At 48.3% G+C, this 21247-nt stretch overlaps 1 protein-coding gene across 2 annotated transcripts in view; it reads right to left on the bottom strand.

The window, feature by feature from the left end:
• Positions 1-21247, bottom strand: part of BLK (BLK proto-oncogene, Src family tyrosine kinase) — a 75495-nt gene that overhangs the window by 44988 nt on the left and 9260 nt on the right. For both annotated transcript variants that reach the window (XM_019520912.1, XM_019520913.1), the window contains exon 2: positions 849-960. In XM_019520912.1, the coding sequence (XP_019376457.1) occupies positions 849-959 (111 nt within the window). In that variant the 5' untranslated portion in view covers position 960. The remainder of the gene's footprint in view (positions 1-848; positions 961-21247) is intronic.

Genomic DNA, 21247 nt, shown 5'->3' with positions numbered 1-21247 from the left:
CTCAACCCAGAGCCTTAGCTCAAGATCAGTCTTCCTGAAAGACTGGAGATGCTTTCTCAGGGCTCACTCAGGGCTTTTTAGCTTGTTAGTTTTGCAAGAGTGTGCTGCTGGTAGCGACTGGTGCGCAGCCGCTCCGGGAACAGGGCCACTTTGCATCTTGCTGCTGATTTTGATGCCTAGCTTTGTGCTCCTGTGTTTGAGCATTTTGTCCTTGTTCTCTCTGCATCTTGGTTTTGCTTTCAGCAAAGTTTCCACTGTGGTTTCTGAGTTGACTGCCTCTGTGCCATTCTGCTAGTTGGCCTGGGGCGGGCTCCTGGCAATGGCCACACCAAAGTGGTCTGGACGCGGCCACTCCGGAGGAAAAACTCTGTCTCAATGTCACACAACAGAAACCACCACAGGCCTGAGGTGTTCTTCACTCGGGCCCTCTATTCGGTTTACAGATCCAGACCTCATTGTCTGCTGAGTCTGGCCCAAACAAATGATTGGGCCAGACTCAGCAGACCTTCCTTTGGCCACCGCAAGGGCTCACCACCATGATGCCATTTTAACCTCACGGCATCTCTTGCAGGTAGGAGAACATTGCACCCATTTTACGGACAGAGGTGAGAGGCAGGTAACTGATTGCAACTCGGTGCCTGAGTCAGAAGGAGGGTGCAGGTCTCCTGCATGGCAGGGCATTTGCTCACCCACTAGATCATCCTTCCCACCCTTTACCTGTTAGGTAATAAAAGGTAAGGAAATAAAAGGGCTCGAGGTATCATGGGCACATGCAAGCACTCCCTCATTTCACACCCAACTGTGTTGGTAGGGCTACTCAGACGGTAGACATAGAGCTGCTCACTTACCGGGGGTGGTGGTGGAGGCCTCTTCTTAGAAAACACGTGATGCTTTTGCTTATTCACGCCGTCGCAATGCTCCTTGGGCATATGCTGGTTTTTGCTCCCAAGTAAACCCATCCTGCGAGGAAAAAGGCAGAAGATCATGGCATGACACCACTCCTAGACGAAAGGGGTGAACCAGCAGATGGGAAGAAATGAGAGCGTAGGGAGTGGTGGGGAAAGCAGAGCTCAATGGGTGCAATGGAGTTTGGGCCAAAGGGTTTCAGGGCATTTCTGTGTGGTTGCACCTCCGTGCCTCGCTCAGATGCAACTCAGGAGAGCTGCGTCTGAGCGCAGCAGTTCACGCGGGTACCACAACCTGCTTTGCCACGGCAGCGCAGGCCCGCCTGAGACTCTGGGAGAGTTTGCATTAGCGGAAGCCCCTGCCACCGCAGCTCTCCCGGTACCCAGACGAGTGCCTTCACAGCTACCTTGCATAAATCTGCAATCGCACCTGGGGACTGCAGCATACATCAGCTCACAGGGACCCAAGCAAGGTTGCGCAAGTGGAACTGAGGCAGAGCAATGACCTGGAGATGAACCCCCCAGGGGCTGGTAGTAATGCCCTGAACACTGGACCAGCTTTCCTTGAATCCTCCTTCTCTTCAGAGGCAACAGAGGGACTTGGGTGGACACAGAAAAGATTTCACCCAGAGCTAGCTGTGCCGAAAGAGTTTAGTGCTTAGGCTGAACTTTTTCACAGGACAAGTGTGAACTGGTTCAAATTGTCTGTATTTTCCACTTCTGCTTTAAAACCCCCCACCCAAGCATTTCTTACTGGGAGCTGAAGGGTTTCACCCCAAGTCATGCAATGATGATTTTTAGAAGGCAATTCCCAGGCTGTAAGATCTGCCTCTTGATTTCTGAGCTGCATTTGCAACTGGTTGTGATCATTACAATGCTGCAGCTCTTCCCAAATTCAAAGAGGAATGGGCATTAGCCCTGCAGATGCCTTCGCTGGCAGAGTCCAGGGAGATCACGGATTCAATGTGAAATGCTGCTTCATGGCTCTGAGCTTTCAACATCACCCCGTGCTTCAAGTTCAATCTAATTTGGCTTCTCTACAGCCCCACATCTTTCTATTCCCCATCCCCACAAGACCTAGGTACCCCCAGACCCACGTTGGGGAGGACCGAGGTGTAGCTGTGCTTGTATTCTGCCATGGGTATTTCCCATGCTTCTGGGCTTTTCTGCTTCCACCTCCCCACCCTTTTCTGCATGGGCAATCGATGCCTCCCGAGTCTGGGGGGGCACCAGATCGCTGGTGTGGGGATAGGGGGATCCGGTTTCATGGGTGGCACTTCCAGGGGGTGCACGGCTGATTTCAGGGGGTGCACATGCACCCCCGTGCACCCCCTACACATCACCACTGCTTTGCTGTTACATGTTAAGCCTTGCTAGAGACATGGATGTTGGTTACAGCCAAGGCTGCAGACTTTGACTGGGTTGTGCCAATGCTTCTGCTGGGATCTTGGCTAGAGGGTCTTGCCCCTCCACTCAGGGTCAGACTGATGCCATATTTAGGGTCAGGAAGGGATTTTACCCCATGGTATGGACTGTGTGGGATTTTGCCTTTCTCTGGAGCGGAGGGCATGGAAACTCTTGAGCATATATTGGCGATGTTTCGTAGAAGCAGGAGGTTGACTGCCACGGTCCCGCTGCTTTACCTGTGGCAGGTTAGGGTGTTAAGTCTGTGTTATGCTAGGGTTGATGCTCATCTTATGTAGAGTTTAGATGATGGTTTGGATGGGATGGTTTGGATAGGGCTGATCCTGCCTCAAGCAGGGCCTGGGACTAGATGGGACCCCTGGAGGTCCCTTCCAACCTGACTCCTCTGTGATTCCCTGACTCCAGGACAGCGGTTCCCAAACTCTGACAGATTGCACGCCACCCATTTAAAATGATGCGGCCTTAAGTTTATGAGGCAGGGGCGTGCTCCGCCCATCTCATGCACCTGTCCCAATGGGATGCTCTTGCCCAGGCAATGGGCAAAGGCAACAGCTGCCAATCAAAGGGCAGGTGTCTGGAGGCTTTCCTATCACTTCCAGCCCATGTTGCTGCTCACAGCATGATCAATCCATGGACAGTGGTGCAGCTAATGCAAATATGGCGTCCCCCGCTGGAGCAAGAATCACACAACCTAGTCTTCTACATAAAGACATCGCTTGTCACGCAGCAGTCTCCTCTGGGATAATGCTTGGCTGCAGTCGTATAACTAGGGCAGGGCGAGTGGGATATTAACCCCAGATGCTGATTTAGAGGTGTTCCCCACCCCTGTTCTCCGGCATTTGTCATCCCTTGCTCTGCTTTCCAGCACTCGACGGCATCTCTGCATAGGGCGATGATTCTCAATCAGGTGCCGCAGCACCCTGGGGTGCTGCGAGATCGTTTCAAGGATGCCACGGAGTGCTGGCACTATGAGTGTGCACGCATGATTTGCACACAGAGATCCAGTGATTTCAGATAGAAATGTATAGTGGTAAACTATTCCGACCTGTTGGGCTTTCTGAGTTCTTTGCAAGGAAGAATTGCTCTAGTATTTTTGTGTGGTCACAAAACAAGTGAAAAGTAAGAGCTGGCCTTTTCTCAGGGTGGCCTTGGGTCTAAAGAGGGGGCCTTACGTCTACAAAGGTTGAGAACCACTGGCCTAAGGTACCAAAATTGCAAGTTATGTCTCTGCCTGGCTGTAGTTTAACAGTGCAGTGCAGCATCCTGCTGCTGCAGAGACCCAAAGGCAAAGGATTTCCAGTGAAAAGGGGAGTTTCCAGTTAGCCGAGAGTAAAGAGCAGAATGGATGAGGCCAGCTGCTCCACCCTTGTCAATAAAGCCATGCAGGATCTGACCTGTGCATAAGTACTCAGGAGGAGACTTCTGCAGACTCTCCCCTATCTAGACTGCCAGGGAGCTCCCAGCATGTGTGGTTTTTTTAAAAAGTTTGTTTGGGAAGAGTCACCTTCAGATGGAAGTGTTGTAACCCAAAATGTTGGGGGCAAAAGCCTAAACCTCCAGAACCGTTTCTCACGGAATGAAATATGCTGTTTGCATTTTGCACACTTTTTTACAATACAAATCACAGCCAATTTCAAAGAGAAAAATTACTTTGAATAGAAAGCTCATGTTCCAACTTGATCAGAAGCCCGCCCCCCCAACCCCAAATATTTGGTGGAATTGAAATGAATTTATGATGTTCTGGTTCTCCTAAACCTGCATTGATTCACTGATAAAAGTGTCACCCTCCAAAACTGGCTGAGCTCCAGCAGGGACTTAACTTTCCAGATGATCTGCTCATCAGTACCAAGCTGCTTCTCACCGCCGTAACCTCTGATTTGGCTGGGAAAAGTAAATCAGCTGCTTGCTGCAGCCCCTTGTTTTGAATTGGGCACCTGGTCTCCCATCTAGGCACTGACCAGATCCATCCCTGCTGAGCAGAGCCAGTTGATTATTAGCAACAAGCCACTGATTTACTGAATTCATCACTTCTTTCCATCCATCTGCATATTTGTCCATGAACAGATAGGGATTTCCCTGCATTTGTCCACTATATGAGCATGGCAATATGTTTTAGCCACTGTTTGCTGCTTATACCTAAGTGGGCATGTGGCATTCAGGATTTACTGTTCCAGGTGTATGGAAGCTGCAGCTCATTGCTCCTGATCCTTAGATAGATGGTGGTAAAACCATTTATTTTTCCTCCATTCTCCACTGCCAGTCTCTAAAAGACATGACCCACTGAAGGTTCGTATATGGTCCCTATTACTGTGGCATCTAAGGACCTCACTGTCTTCAAGAGCACTCACTTTTGCTGCACTCCTGGGAGGTAGGGAAAAACTATTAGCTGCATTGGACAAAGGGGAAACTGAGGTACAGAGTTTTAGTGACTCATCTCTAGCATGACAAAGCAAGGACTTGAACCCACAGAGGATACAGCCTAGGCATCTGGCCTACACACCACCTTACTCTTCCTGTCCAGATATAAATGCACCAGTCAAGGGTTGGCAGTATTGCAAGCAAGCAGGTGCATTTGCACAACTACCAGTTCCTACTCAAGCGTTGGTGCCAACAGAAATGGTTCTCATGAAACTACGTAGAGGAGCAAAGCAGCCAAAATGGGAAATGGAATTTATGAAATATCTGCAAATAAATCCCCCCCGCCGCTCTCTGCCCACCTCTCCTGCTTCGTTTGTGAGATGTAAAGGAGGTCACACATCAGCGTGGGGCTGCTGCAGGTCTACGTTAGATCTGCTCCTATACAGATCGCACATGCTGGATGCATGCTGTGGCCTGGACAAGCAGCAAGGTTGGTCCTGTGCATAGATGAGTATTGCCCACACTCCTAAGACAGCAGGGTGGGTACAACATAGTGGGAAGTCACTCATCTCAGCTTCAGAGCTGGTCAGGATTTTTTCTACCAAAGTTTATTTTGTCCAAAAATGTAGGGCAGTGGGAAATAGCTTTTGTTTGAAAGTGAAATGGTTGTTGCGTTTTCTTTTTAAAATATCAGAAATCAGCCCATCTATTTTTTTTCAATTTACCCCCTTTTCTGATTACATACTCCCCCCCTTCTTCCCTTGGAAAGGGAGAGGGGAATAAATAGAAAAGAGAAAGAGAACAGGGGAAAGCATGTGTTGAAAGTGTGTATAAAAAGAAAAATTATAAACCCAAAATATTGTTTATAATTGGATGGTTCTTGTTTAGAAAGGCTGAAACAAAATTTTGAAAAAGAGTGATACAACTTTGGTTATGCTTTTCAACTGGTTTATTATAAAACAGTTTGAACATCTCTATCCCGGTTTGTTTTTTTAATTTCCCCTTCTCATTTTTTCTAATGAAAAAAAATAGGGAGAAATAGCAAAAACTTAGAGAGAGGAAAAGTCCTTTCTCTCACTTTTAGCTTCTTTCATTTCTTGGAGATCTCAGAATAGCAGAGACGCCCCTATGCCTGAAGAAGCGTGCTTGTGCCCAAAAGCTTGGAAATAACTTTTTTGCAATTACTCATTTGGTCTAATAAAAGATATCACATCTACCCAAAGAAGTGTGCCTGCCTATTTCTGTCATTTATTTATTTCTCCTACTTGAAAAAATTCAAAAAAGAGAGAAAGAAAAGTAAGAAAAAATGGGGGAAACCTGTCTACATGGTTTTTTTTCTACTGAAAAGGTATGAAAAGGGGAGGGGAAGCTGCAGAAAACATTACATATTTTTCTTTTTATACACACATTCAACACATGCTTTTCCCCATTCTTTTTCTTTTCTGCTTATTCCCCCCTTCTTCCCCTTTTCCAAGGGAAGAAAGCGGGGAGGGGGAGTATGTAATCACAAAAGGGAGAAAATTGAAAAAATATATATGCTTCTTTTGGATATTTTAAAAAGAAAATGCAACAACCATTTCACTTTGAAACAAAATGAGACTCTCCATTTGCTTGGAAAGCTTTTGTAAAAAATAATTGACATTTGTTGCCAAAAAGTTGCGGGGATAAATGTTTCATCTGACTTCTTTTTTATGGGTCTGCCCAGGGAGGACGATATGGGTTGAAGGCCCTTGGCCTTAGAGTGGGTCCGACTCAAACTGTACGGTAGGAGAACACGGGTGAGAGACACTGGCATTAGTGATACAAAGCCTCCAAAATATGGCAGGAGCTTCCCAGCATCATAAAAAGACGTGGCACCAACACAACACTGCCTTAAAGAGCTTTCAAAGGGCAGGGCACCAGATGCTTGGGATTTTAGCCCTTCCATTCAATGCTCCCAAAGAAGCAAAAAATGTCTGAGGGATTGCTGCAGAAAGTGTTGTTCGTCATGCAGCCTCAGGGCCATTTTACAGCACACCTGACCCAGGCAGGCTGCAGCCAGAAATGGAGGCGGTGCAATGTCATTGTTCACAGCACAAGAGGCTACATTCGGTTTTAGAGGTGCAAAAGGCTATTTAAAAGCTAGCCTTAAATAGCAATTCAAGGCCACAGTGCACCGAGGCCTGCCTCATCCGCGATGGGCTTTCAGGCCGGGGTGTGTGCGCTCTGCAGCTCTCGCTGTAGGTGCAAACCTGTGGCCGCTTCCAGGGGTGATCCGTTCCATCCCCACCCGTGCCGCCCCGAGATAAATGGTGTCTTGGTTTGGAGGCTGGCTCCTGCATGGCTGACCAATATGAACTGAAAGTGCGGGTACCTTGATGACGGCAGTGGATTCCCACCCATTGAGTATCTGCCCCTCATTGCCAGGTGTGCTCTACCAAGCTCAGTGAGGGCAAGAAGGGAAACAGAGAACATTTATACCAACTTATGGCTTTCAAACCTCGGGGTGGCAAGCTGGTCAATTGATTCTCTGTTTTTTGACTAGTCAAAGATTATAGCCATTTTACGAAAAAAAACCCAAAACCCTGCATTTTTTGTAGTTTTCTCAACAGATTTATGATTTTTTATCGTTTTTTGACACATTTAATAAAAAATTGTATTTTTTTCTGTGTATTATGTGGACCCATTGGCAATGTTTTATGCAATTTTTGACCAGTATTTGGCCAGCCGGTTGACCAAACTTTAGTTGACCGGTCAAATACCCAACCCTATGCAAACCACCCAAGCCCCAGATCTACAAGGGTGGGATCTTGCAAAGCACCAGAGCCTCGGGCACTCAATGTCCATTGAAAATCAATGGGAACTAAGGACCCTTGTCCACATAACACGTTACCTAGATACATCTCATGAAATGGCAGCAAAAATTGCCATTTCGCTATAGCTTAATTGCCCCTGAAGATACCCGTTGACCTGGTTTTATCATAGTAGATTTCCAATTATCGTGGTAAATTAAACCATCTCCCACATGTTGTATTTTTAGTGTGGGAAATTGTGCCACCAGGATTATTTTTATCACGATAGTTTTTAAACATGTACCCCAAGACTGAGAGCCAAACTCTGCCAGCTCCTGTTGAAAATCCCTCCCTTGGTCCTTGCTCACTTTTTATACAGGCAAAGATCCTACGGGTTCAGCAGGCTCCCTCTCGTTGCATCCTCAAGATGCCCACCGTGGTCACCTGAAGACTGCATGCTTTTGAAGCCCATCACTATTTAGGTACGGAAAAACCTACTCACCTCTCTCACCTCAAAGCCTACTTACGAGGGACAGATTCAGCTCTGCATTAGAAGCACAGGAAAGTACCCTCCACCCTCCGTCGGTCCCTACCACGTGCAGTTCACACTGGGTTGCTCCTGCAAATAAGGTCAGTGGTTCAAGTCCCATCCTCCAGGTTTGGCCTGTTGAGGTCCCTTCCAACCCTAACACCTATGAATCTATATCGTAGCTGGGCTGCAAATTTTCATCATCCTCAATGGTCCCAAGCTCATCAGTGTGGGCTGTCTCTTCGAACGGAAGAGGGGTAGCCACCTCCTCACATCACATGGAAGGTTCATTATTAGGAATTAACGTGACAGACTGACCGTGCAGCTCCCAAGCTAATTAGCCTACCCGCAGCACAGGGAGAAGAGACACTTTCCAGCAGGAGGCAGCCCCTAGGCAGTAGCATGTAGGTGCTGCTGTTGAGCACCACAGTTTTGCCGTGTAGAGTTAGCTTTCGTTTCCTGGACTTAAGAGTCTCGTCACTGCGTGACTCTCAGTGGGGCTGGTGTTTTGGTAGGAAACTTCAGGTGAGAAGTGGAAAGGAATCGGCTGATGCTTCTTCATCTCACACCTTTGAAATGGGCGGGAGAGCGCGCTGGGGAAAAACGAGCCCTCTGACCGAGAGAATAGCCCTCATTGCTATTGAGATCACATGTGAGCAAGGCTGGGTTGTAGCAGGGGGAGCTAATGGGTCTTCTCCATCTCTGATTCCTTTGGACCCAATTCACTAGTGCACACTGGCTACCCGAGACCTTTACCGCGGAGCTGCCTAATTAGCTCCGCAGTAACCTCTCAGCATCTAAACATGCAGCCCTATTAGGCGTCAGTAGACTAATTAACTCCGCCGTAGGTTAGTACTTGCAAATGCAAGTGCTAGCCTATGGCAGTAATCTTTAGTGCACAGTAATGCACATGTAGATGCTGATGGGGCTGCCTGGGGCATGAGGGTGCTACAATGCGGGAGCTGCCTGCCGGCTAGCCATGCACTGGAGCACACTGGTGCCCCAGCCAGGGCCTCAGCAACTCGAAGCAGCCCTGGACTGGCAGGCTGACCACCCAACTCTCTGCCAGCTGGGGTTGCTCCACTTTGGTTCATCATGCTGCGATCCCGGGTGCACATGAAGACACAATGCCCAGGAGCAATAAACCCCGGCATACTACGCACTGGAGTTTATTGTGTCACATTAATTTCACATGCAGGTGCACCCTCTGGCTGCTTTGAGTCTCCAAAGCAGCATAAAGCAACCAGAACAAAATCAGAGCCTGTGACTTACTTATTACTCCTTATTTCTCTTGCAGTGCAGCAGCACAAGAACTCAGTCAAGAATTGGGCCGCTACAGCACTGTACAGACCAATTGAATTGTACTAGAGATTCCCAAGCTAGCTTTTAAGTGATCAGCTCAGGTGCTGGAAGGGGTCTAGCCATGAAGCTCAACACAGGCTAAATTACCCTATTTCTAGGCATCGATTTACTATGAGTGTAGCCACCCCCCAAGCCTCAGACAGAACGAAACGCGTGGATGGAGCGGACACGCATGGTTGAAGGTGCATGGGCGGAGGGAGGAAAAAAGTGAAACAAAATGGAGCAAAAAAGCAGAACTCTCAGTCTACAATTTCCCTCCCACCCTTGTCGTTTGACCATGGAAAATCAGATTGAGACCAATGCGAATCACTGATTTTTCCAGCAGCTTTTGGAAAATCAAAAAGACAACATTGGTGAACGGAAAAGTCAAAAAAGCTTGCATTCCTCGGTGTGCCAGTTTCCTTTGCAAAGTTTTATATTTGAAAAAATTATATTAAAGAAAACGTCATTGCAAATTTTTAAAAAGACATCCAATTCCCCAGTACATTTTTTTGTTGTTGGTTTAATGTTAAAAACATGAAAAAAAAGTCTTCTTGTTTCTTTTCCCAAGTAATGCAATGGGTTGAAATAGGCATGAATGTAATGCCTACAGAGCCTACCCTCGCCCTGTTGTAAGTACTGTATTCTGATCAAATGCTTGTAAAATGCCTGCATGGGCACAGCCATTAGTAAGTGGGGTAACACTGCTATCTAACACAGAGCTGATATTTTTATAGCATTTGAAAATGTTCATTTAAAGTAACTATAATGACTGTCAGGCCTCTGGATTTCCTAATGGAACAGTAGCTGATTTTCTGGCCTGGTTAATTGAATTCCAGCATGCCTCAATCCCCACTTTTTGGCCAACATTGACATATTTTGCCTGAAAAACCTTACCCAGTTTCAACCAGCACCCACCAGAATGAAATGCTCCTGAGTCTTTTTTTTATTTTTATGTGAACATTTACCACCACCCCCCTGCCCCGTGCCAGCTACCTTCAAATAAGCTGCCCCCGTAAAAGTTTATGGCCCTGATGCCCCAGTAAACCCGGACTGTTTGAGTAACACAAAGTAACTCAAACTCCTTAGTTATACAGAGGACAACCTGGATCCCTAGAGCAATGCAAAGTACTTGCCGAAGCCTGGGGAATTGGGGCCCCAAATTTTTATCTTCTGCTTTAAAAAAAACCCAACCAAACCCATAAATATGCCTATGCTCACAACTGCACCAATGTACATTTCTTTGCTGATTTTTTTGGAGCCTCTCAATGACTAAACCCAGCTGCTGGGGAGGAGGCTAGAGCAAGAGAGCGATGGGAGATAACAAAACCGTCCTGCACTATAAACAGCCTCGATCAGATAGACGGCCTGTCTCAGATAAACGTGCCGTGTACGACCCCCTTCCTGTAGCAGGATGCAGTGGCTGAGGGTCTGCTGGAAGCATCCCCAGCTCACATACCCTGGCACAGGCTTTGCTTTCATCATGCCCTGACTTCGGTGACTAAGAGGAGCAGCCTGGGGTATCTTTCCAGACAGCCCTTGAATAATGCATCCCAGGTTTCGCTGGAGATCTTGGGAGCAGAGAGCTGGTTCTCACTGACCTCGATTCCCATTGATATGATGGCCCCTTCCTATTGTGGCCACGTTATGGGGCCTAACATGAATGGAAACAGCCCCTGAGACCCTCCACTCAGCAAAGGAGAGCCCAGATGATGCTCCCAGATCCCAGCACAGGGGTGGCTCAGGGATGGTGCCGGCTTCGCAGGGGCCATGAGAAACCTCAGTCAGAGCTGCGCTCCGCACTTCTCATTTATGTCTGGAGCTGGGCCACCAGCCACCAAAGACCTCAAAGCTGCTTTAAGTCTCTTTCTCCCAAGCGAATAAAAAGAATCGCTGCTATCTGAGCCTATATAAAGTTACAAGAGGTTTCTTCTTTTTCTCTCCAAGCTACCCCTCATGAGCCTGTCCCGAGCCTCCTGTCTTAGGCAGGTCCCTGCTGTCCCATCGCAGCTAAGGGGGAAGAGAAGTCCCCAAACAGAGTAGAAACCCTGCTTCCACTAAGGGAACGGGAGCGTGAGACGTCCCAGGGCTGCGTGCGCTTGAGTTTGAGCAGATGTCGAAGGATTATCGGAGAAAAAATGTCTTTCTGTCTCCCCCGCAACCCTCCAGAAGTAGGAAACCTCCATTTGCTGAAGATGCGGCGGGTTGCTAATCAAAACAACTGTCTGCAGGAAAAATGGCTGATTACACTGAGAGCAACACCGACCTACTCGGTCTTGCCAGCTGCTTTGCTGAGCCCCCCGCCCCGAGCCTCGGAAACGAGCACGTTCAGCCCAGATATGGAGCTTCTGGGACCCGAGTGCAGGTTTTGTTGGGAGAGGGGGGGATTGTATCACCGATTTTATTACTAAGAATCACCCCTGAAGTATTTCATGCTAGGAATTGGCTCCAGCTTTTCTGACAAAGGGGAAAAAAGAGCATCCGCTCTGCTCTAGGTGGCTGGGGGGTCATGGGGGAGCAGGGGGAGGCAGGGCTGCATTAATGCATAGGAAAACTAGGCACCTGCCTAAGTGAGGAAGGGGCCTGGTTGTGCTTATTTTACATGTTATAATTATTGACCAAAACAAAAGGAATATAAATGGACAGTGTTAAGTAGGGGCTCACAACTTTGGTTGCCTAGGGCCCACTAATGGGTTCATCTGATCCTGGGTGGAGGTAGTTGTGATGTTCAGGCCTGTGGGCATCACCAGGCAGTAGTATTGGCCTGTCCTGATGGAAAGGGCAGGGTGGCACTTCAAGCCTAAGCCTGGGTAGGGCGTGCAGTGCTCTGAACACCCCCCAAACTCTCGTGGGATACTGGCTGGTGTCTCAGCTGGCTCGCAGGAGCTGGGAGTCTGAACTGCAGCTGCTTTGTTCATGGGACATTAGGATGGGGAAGCTCTTCCACCCTCACCCCTCTCTTCAGGGGCAGCCACAGCTCATCCCACTGGGGCAGACACTTCCTAGAGGGCTTACAGACCAGACAGAGAAAGGCAGGAGCAATTCTGCAGTCCCAGGGAGCTCTGTCAGGGGGGCTGGGAGTGATTCAGGGTATAACAGGAATTTGCAGGTGCAATTCATTCAGTATAAAGCTCTTGGCTTTGCAAGAGCTCCGTGGGTCCGCGCTGACAAAGCTTCATGTCTTGCTTGGGTCCAGATCCTCAGCTGATAGTAATCCCCTTTACAGGAGCGACACCACTTTGTGCCAGGGAAAGGTTCAGCCCATTTGTGCTATGAGATAAGACTGAGGGAGGATTAGTGGGGTGAGATGCAATTCTGTCTCTGAGCAGTTGTTGGTTTTGGTCTTTCTAGGTAGATAGTCCATCCCATGCGTTAGGCCCCTATGAAGTGCTCTGAGCAATGCAGCCTGCACCTGACCCTGCTGTGCTCAGGCACCCATCCATCTACTCGATGCTGTCCCCAGACCCTCCAGACACTACACCTGTGTCTCTATGCCATGAGAGCATAGCCAGAAAGCATCCAAACACTGTACCTCATCTCTGGGCTATACCCTATATCCAGGCTTGGGGCTGGAGATGCACTGCTCTTTCCATCAGGGCAGACCAATACTGCTGCCTGGCAAAGCCATCTACTGTCCATAGACCTGGGCATCACAGCTGCCTCCATCTGCCCTGGCACCTGTCATTTTAGTGACCTAGAATGGAGCCAGCTCTGTGCCCCTTGCCCACAGACCTTAAGGAAAGAGATGGAGTTAGGTCAGATCTGGGGAGGACATGCATTTCAAGGGAAATGACCTAGCTGCGGATCCCTGTCTTCTAGACACATGGAGTAGTATGCGTGTGCATGCATGCATGCATGCACATGTGTGCATGTTTGTGTCATCTGATTTAAGCAGCAGGTGTGTACAACTTTATCCCCCATGCCAGGTTTTGCTGAACTAATTAAGATTAGGAAGAACTTGCTGACTCCGAGGGTGCTCAAGCATTGGAAGTGGCTGCCAAAGAGGCTGTGAAGTCTCCACCCTGGAGAGTTTTCAAGAGCAGGTTGGACTGACACTTGGCTGGGATGATTTCGTCAGGGGTGATCCTGGTCTGAGCAAGGGGATGGACTAGATGACTGTGTGAGGTCCCTTCTAGCCCTACTTATCTATAATTTTAGGATCCAACAAGCACCCAATTAGCTAAGCACCAGAGATCTTGGCCATATCCTGCCCCACCCCCCAAGCAGCAGGTTGTTTTTCTGGCTGGGGGAGAGCACAGGCGTAGATCCTCCACATGCCCCCCTCTACCTCATCCCCACCCCAAAAGGGTGAGCAGCTATAGCAGGTACACTGGCAAAGCAATGCTCCTTTGGCAGCCTTTCCTGCCCCGAGACAAACTCTGTGGTCTCAACTGTCTGACGTTGAGACTCCAGATTTGACACTGTGCATTTTTTGCACTCTGACCCTATTGCATCTATTTTAATCTTCCTCCTTGTTGAGGAGAGGCTAATATCTGAGTTTCCTTTGCTGTCATTTGCTCAACCACACAGCTTGCTGTTGGCTACTCCTAATGACTAATTATAGTGTGTTTGCTGTGTATATAAGCTTTGTTCTACCGGACAGAGGTGTCCTGTTTCCAACAGCAGCCGATACCTGATGCCTTCAAGGGAAGTGCAAGAATACATCTAGCCAAACTGCAATATTGGGCGTGAAATGGCTGAAGTGGACTTCTGGAGATGATCGTGTTCCCAGCTGGTTCTCTAAAGATGCTGATAAAGGGTCATGCACATTTATCTCCTCCTAACCCGGGTGGGAACCAAGTGGGCTGGGGGCTGGACCATGAGATCAAGGCCCAAATCCTCAAGCACGTGCCTGGCTGATAATTAATTTACATAGCCGCATGCACCACTGGCTGAGAAATGAAAATTCACCCAAATTTGGACGCTGGTTTTGTTCACTCGAATGTGGAAGCAGAAGGGGCTTTTCCAAATGACTGTCAAACATTTAATTAGGGTTGCTCTCAAAACATGGTTGCAGAACTCTCCTAATTTTTTTCCTCCAAAGGAAGTGTTTCTAGGTTTCTTAGTTGAAAATGATCAATTTGGGATTTTTAAAAAAAAAAAAAAAACACAAACGTTGTCATGTGACCAGCCTGTCCAATCAAAATTAGCCATGCAAAACCCCAGAGAAAGCCCACAGCTTGCCACAGACAAACAAGCCACATTTTCCATCAGAAGTTTCCACTGCAAATATGTTGAAAAATAAATAAAATGTCAAAAAAACAACCAAACAACAACAAACAGACTAATTTGGTTTCAAGAAAGGCCTTTTTTGATAACCGTTCTTGCCTTCTCAAACTGCCAGCTGGGTCTAAGTGGCTATTCACTAGCTCCGTTATGCAGGCTGGAGGAGCGCTGAGGCCAAGATGGACACGGCCCCGAGCGGGGACTCAGGAGATGTGCCCTGTTGGCTGATTGGACAAGTTACTTCCCCTTCCAGATCCCTCCATTTCCAACCACCCGTGAAGTGGGGATAATGACGCTTACGTGCTTGAGATCTGCTAACGAAAAGCACTACTTTAATTTGTATTATTCCATTCAATAACTCTGAAGTGTTCCTTTGGCTTTTTTATCCTCCAGTGTATTTGCTACTCACTCATTTGAATGACCTCAGTGGTTGCATGATGGGACACCGTGAAAAGCAGAAGTCTCTGCTCATTAGCCATGCCCTGGCAATGCAACCTCCCTGGGACTGTCAGGGCACCGAGTCTGTGATGGGCTCTGAGCTGGTGGATGCTCCCATGGGACTTGCAAGGGTGCAAGTGTTTGAATGCAGCTTCAACCTGGGACCTAACTAGCCTGATTTCCTCTGCCGGGGTGCCACTCCTGCTAACACTGATGGAAGTTGCGGTTCCCTTTCAACAACTGACCTCTCGTGAGGCCTGCTTGGGGTTGCACGGTCTTATGGCCAATTGCTGAAGAGGGGTTCACTTGTGCAGGGCAACTTGAAGGATCGGGCCCCACGGTTGCTTGCCAAGGAGGTAACGAAACGAGGAAGTCTCGAGGGTTATGAGCTCCCTTCACTTCTCCCTTGTCGGCTTTCATTTAACTGCATGAGCTGGGCAGGGGGCGGGGGGCAGTTCCAGGAGGAACCTGGCCTGGAGACGTCAGTGGAAGACAAATGATCCTGTGCAAGGGACTTTCTCCTGCACCGCTGGAAAAAGCATGTGAGCCATCCTCCAGCCCTGTGCTCTGCCCACCCCTGCTCACCCTCACTTCCTATTCCTTCAAAAAGGGAAGTTGCTTATTCAGAAGGCTGCTGGCTCTGCCACGGATGTAGGAAGGAAGGTGTTATTACTAGGTACTGCTAGATGTTACAAATAGCCCGGTGGTGGCCAAGTCATCTCGGTAGGTTCGGTGATGTACAGTGGCTCATGTCTTCTGTTTTGAGACATGCTCCCTATACTTACAACGGGGAAACCCAGCTGACTCAGGGCCAGCACGGAGGGGTTCAGGGCTCCCGGTGTTAGGACCAAGCTGTCTGGACAGGGGCACGTAATGTGTACAAGCGACCGGGGAGCTTAAAGACAAGAGATGCAGGATAGCCTGGAGAAGAGGACCCTGATAGGGTATTCAGGACCTCTGTTTTGCTACCAAGTTGTCGTGTGGCCTGGGGGCAGTCACTTCATTTCTAGACTCCTACTTTCTGCCTTCTCTTGTTTCTCCTACTTACAGGTCTCTTGTTAGGAGCGCATGTTCATGGGACCGGAAGGGCCTCCCAGGTCGCCGAGTCCAAACCCCTGACTCCATGGGTGACCTTTTATCCAAGGATTTCTAAAAATTATCTGCTCCAAGCTCTCCCATACCTTGGCAAGGCCCCAGAAACACCAGGGATGCCCATACCACCCACCAGAGAGCAAATCAGGGGAGATGAGGGTACTACCATGGCCACGACAAAGGAGGAATGGTTACCACATACTCAATGCAGGGTCTTAATTATGGCCTATGGGTGCTGCTACCAGATAAAACAACCATTTTGCAATAAAGCCCATCCCTCAGGGACCGTCTTCCCTGCTCTCCACCCCCCAAAAAGGCATGTTTTACAATAGACAGTCAGTGGCTGCTTGGGGCTGGAAAGGAGGAGCCCTCACAGATAATGACCTTCTCAGCTCTCCGCATCTCCCTCTCTGTCTCAGCTATGGGGAGCTCTCACAAAGAGAGAGAGGGGTCTTCTGCATGCAGGTCCTAAGTCATTGGCACTTCAAGGGTCAAGATCAATGCCACACACTTTGACCAAAGGCCCTCGGGCAGCGAGTGCTGGTTGCAAAGCCCCAGTGAGATGTGGGCTGGGTGAGGCTCCTGGCCCTATGTCTGGTTCAGGTCACCTGTAAGATGGAGGTCTCCATCCCAAGTCTCGCTGGGTCTCCTGGGGATGCCAGCCCAAACAGGGATGGCCCTGAGCTAGCACTGGTTGCAAAGCACCAGTGAGATGTGGGCTGGGTGAACCACCTGGGCCAGTGAGCAGGCCATCTCTGGCTACCTCTGGTACAGGTCACCTATAAGATACATCTCAAGTCTTGGGGGTGCCACCCCAAGCAGGTATGACCCTCAGGAGCCAGGCCTGCTTCAGAAGGGGATGAATGCAACCTCATGGCTCACCATGAGGGACATGCAGTATGATCTTCATGCAGCAAGGACGGAGGCAGTGCAATGTAGACAGGTGATTCATACCATGTAAGGCCAGAGGGGCCTCTGACTCATCTGCCATGACCACAGGCCCTTTAAACTCCACCCATGTCCTCCTAAATTGAGCCCAATAGCATATACTTGGCAGATGCATATTTTTCAGAAAGGCACCCAGCCCTGAGTCGAAACGGTGGGGAGCCTGTTGTCTCTCTTGGAAACGTGCCCACCCCCACCCCCGCATTGTCCAAACTGTGCACATTGCCTGAGCTCTAAACTAATGTAGTGTCAACTTCCACCCATTGGTCCTTGCTAGTCCTTTTCCTGCTAGATCAGAGAGGCCTTTAATGCTGGGGGCCTTTTCTCCAAGGCATGTCCCAGGCTTCTTATGGATGATCCCTATGGGGTGAGATTTGTAATGCCCTTGCTGGGAAGGGGGCTCTTCAACCTTCTTCTCTACACTCCTTCCAAGTTTTCTTTCTACAGAGTGAGTGCCATAGCTATAAAATGTATTAGAGGACTAACCTCACTGCTGTCCTATATGCACTGTCTTTCTCTAACTCCCCTCTTCATACAACTTTAGGCCGCACAAACTCTTTTTGCCTCATTTTCTGCCTGGGGGCTCATGTTGCTTGTCTTTCCAGGCTACAGCTAACCACCTGGAGGGATGACCTGCATTTCTAGCTAGGTGACTTTGCCTTTGGCTAAGTTAAGGCACATCAGGCTTGAGTGCAGCCAGCTCAACAAAGGGTCCATCATTCAGCATCTTCCATAATTCAGCCTTTGTGTCACCTGCAAGGCTGAAGCAGGGTAGTCACACAGCTGATCTGTTTGGGGATATGCATTTCTAGAGGGGCCAATTTTAAGTATTTTTTTTAAAAAGTGCATGTTCTTCTCATTTGTTATTGACCTTTTTCTTGTAGGTTGGAAAAGAAAGAGGCTAGGAAGAGGGATTTGAATGAAAATGCTGTGGCAGCATTTCTGATGGGAACGGGGAGTTTTGGGCAAATGGGAAGGTGGGTATGGCACTTTTCACATTGCATATGGAAATTTTGCTCAGTCGCCAAGGCAGGCAGCCTCCTGCGGCGAAAGCGACTGCTCCATTATCGCAACAAAAAATGAGAGGAGAGGTAAAAACAGCCCCCCTTTTGTGAAATATCATAAGGAACTGCTCCTGGATCTCCAGACAGTTTAAAGCAGCATAATCATAGGGTTGGAAGGGGCCTTTGGATCATTGTCCCAAACCCCAGTGCATCCACGGAGCCATTCTGGTTTGCACCCTCTCCTGATCTGGACATTAACACTGGAGGAAGACCTGGCCCAGGGCTTTTCCTTCACCGGTGATGGCCGTCGTGGAGATCTTTTTCTCTTGTAGCTTTGGTGGGGGTTATGCAATTTTATCTCCCAGGCCAACAAAGGTGACTGCCTCTAGAGATGAGTGTTACTTTCAAGTGCTCAAATGAGAATCCAAACTTCCCCAAATATTTGTGGTTGGGGTCAGGTTCACTTTTAGTTCCCATAAACTGAAGATAAGTTTAAATGTGAAGAAGGACTAGATACTCTGTTGGGGTGAGCCAGCACAGGGCCGCTCCGGTTAATGGGGCTCCACCAGCTTGCCCCAAGGGAGGCCCTGGCTCTTGGCAGTGCAAAGGTGCTGACATTGCAGCAGTCAGAAGACATTAAGATGAACATGTCAGGCAATATGTAAGCACGGAGGACTGAGAAGAAGCTGTTTCTCCTCCCTATGATCAGTGAATTAGAAGGACCTGAGTGAGGGGATTTCTAAAGGGCTATGACTGCATCTCTCTTTCTCTATTTCATTGACTGACTACCTCTTTCCAGCTCTCACCTGGATATATTTCCTCCCTTGCTCCGAGCTGTTTAAGTCTCTCCCCGTCTGCCAATCGTCCTTATCTAACTGCAATGTCTCGTTCAGTCATGTTGGAATAATGCAAGCCCCCAGGACCAAAACAGGATCCACAAACAGCACTCGTCTAAAATCGATGTGGCCTGTGGAAAGGCAAGGGAGGCAAGACTGGAGAGAGACTTTAGGGAGCGATCCTGCATCCAAATGTGCTTGTTGACAGTGCAGTAATGCGAAGAGAGCCCGATTCATGCCTGTGGTACTAATGCCTCATGCCAGCATCATCACACACAGGACAGATCCTATTTTCTGTGGGATCATCACTTAGGAAATGATCCTGTTCCTTTTGAGTCCAGGAGCAAATTTTCTATTCACTTCCACAAGGCAGGAGCAATGGCAGATGGGGCCCGAATGGACCATGTGGCTCATCGTTTCCAGTCCCCTGCTACTGCAGGTGGCCTTGCAAGAAATACCGAGCCTAGCAAGCCATCCACTAGCTGCCCCCCACACCACAAGCTACAAGCACCGCCAACATCTTACCACAAACTTGGGATCTTTCACCCAAAAGCTCCCAAGCTTTCCAAAAACTCTTGTGACCCAGGAAGAGAGCAGACGAGACCCAGGATGCTGCCAATCCCATGGGAGGGCCAAGGGGATTTATGAAGCAAAACATAGCCTGGGGACCCTGGGAAGTGGACTGCCCTCTGCTCTGCAGGGAAAGGGGAGAAGGAACCAATGGTCCTTGCTAAGTTGGCTCCAGATCTTGCAATTTATTTAATCCTGAGCATATGAGCAAACTACCTTTGGACCGAGTTGCCCAAGGAAGTGGTGGAAACTCCATTATTGTCCGTTCTCCAGAAGGGCCTGGACAGGCATTTCCCTGGGATGCTTTAGGAATAACGACACTTTCATTTGTGCAGGGAACTGAACTACAGAGCCTTGAGGTTGTGTTCAACCCTCTGATGATATGCTGCAGCACCTGGGAATTTCCCTAAATGCACAAGCATGCCCCAGACATGTCCTGTCCTCAGTAGGGGCAAAAGCTCTGATGCCATAGTGAAGCCAGAAAGAGATGCTAAATTATGCAACAAGGCAGAAAAAAAAAATCATTATTTCCTGGATTTACACTCAAATGATATAGCCCCAGAGTTTCCTGGCTCTGTCCACCTCACTTAAGACTGTCCTGCAAATGCAGGGCATCCCAACCATCCTGATCTTGCAGTCGTCATTCTTTAGAGCCGCTTTAAACTTGCCTTGGAAATATTTTTGGATGACATTGAAAAGCTTATGGCCATGTCTATCTCTGAGGCATCTTTTTGCAGCTTTTCATTGAAAAGCGAGTATTTTCAGCTTTTGTTCAGTGACAAACAAAAATGTTCAGGTTTGTGTTTTTTTCCCCCTCCATGGAAAACTCAAAAAAGGAAAATCTCCATGAGCATAAAAATGCTTTTTATCGACCATACCATATTCATCCATTTTTTCCCCCCTAGAAACAAAAATAACTTCCTGATCAGTTTTGTTATTATTAATTTATCACATCACAAATGAGGATGGAAGGTCTCCCCAGTATTTTCCTTCCAGCGCTTCTCAGTCACTGGAAGTAGAAAGCATGATATGCAAAACAGAAGAGATGAGATGGAAACCAAGATGCACTCTTCTACTTATGCTTCTCTGCATGGTCAGCACACTTACAGTACTTTCTCCTTCCGGCACGCTTATAGTACTTTCTCCACCCACTGGCCATAGATCTCCCTCTTTTCCATGCAACTCCCTCAGCTTTTTGCACTGTTCAAAGCTGATTTCTCAAGCATTTTGCAGGACACCACACATCTTGGCCCCAAAGTTACTTCCATTCCACTCAGATCAGGTCTCCACTTACTCTGACCGTTGCATATTATTTGCATCGGACGTGCCAACTCGTTGCACTGAGGTTGGAGAGAGCGGTTTGCACTGACAGAAGGATTCTCACTGCATTTTGAATTCCCTGCACAAATGGTGTATGGGGATCCATGATTTTTGCCCTTTAGCCTGACTAAACACCCCTGATGGCTCATTCTGTATTGAGAGGCGTTGTCACAAAACGCGCTGGGTTGTCTCCTGGGAACTGAGTGGGCTCGGACTATGTGCACAAGCGTTGGTGCTTCTGGCACACAGTAAGGGGCATTCCCACAGGTTTGTAACTAAAGCGGCACAACTGGGTGAAGGCTCTGAGCAGGTGGTTTATGCATCTTCCCAATCAGTTAACAAATATATATTATTTACAGATAAACCTTGGTATTCTTCATCCAGCTAGCTAGATGGCCCAGGCATAACTTCAACACTACCAGCTATATAGGACCCACAGCTTGTTCTTTCCTCTTATACTTGGGTATACAATTCATTTCCAAATACT

The sequence above is a fragment of the Gavialis gangeticus genome, unplaced genomic scaffold (assembly GCF_001723915.1).
Source record: "Gavialis gangeticus isolate Ggan-Ray unplaced genomic scaffold, GavGan_comp1, whole genome shotgun sequence".
Classification (NCBI taxonomy): Eukaryota; Metazoa; Chordata; order Crocodylia; family Gavialidae; genus Gavialis; species Gavialis gangeticus.
This window is presented reverse-complemented; position numbering and strand designations above follow the sequence as displayed.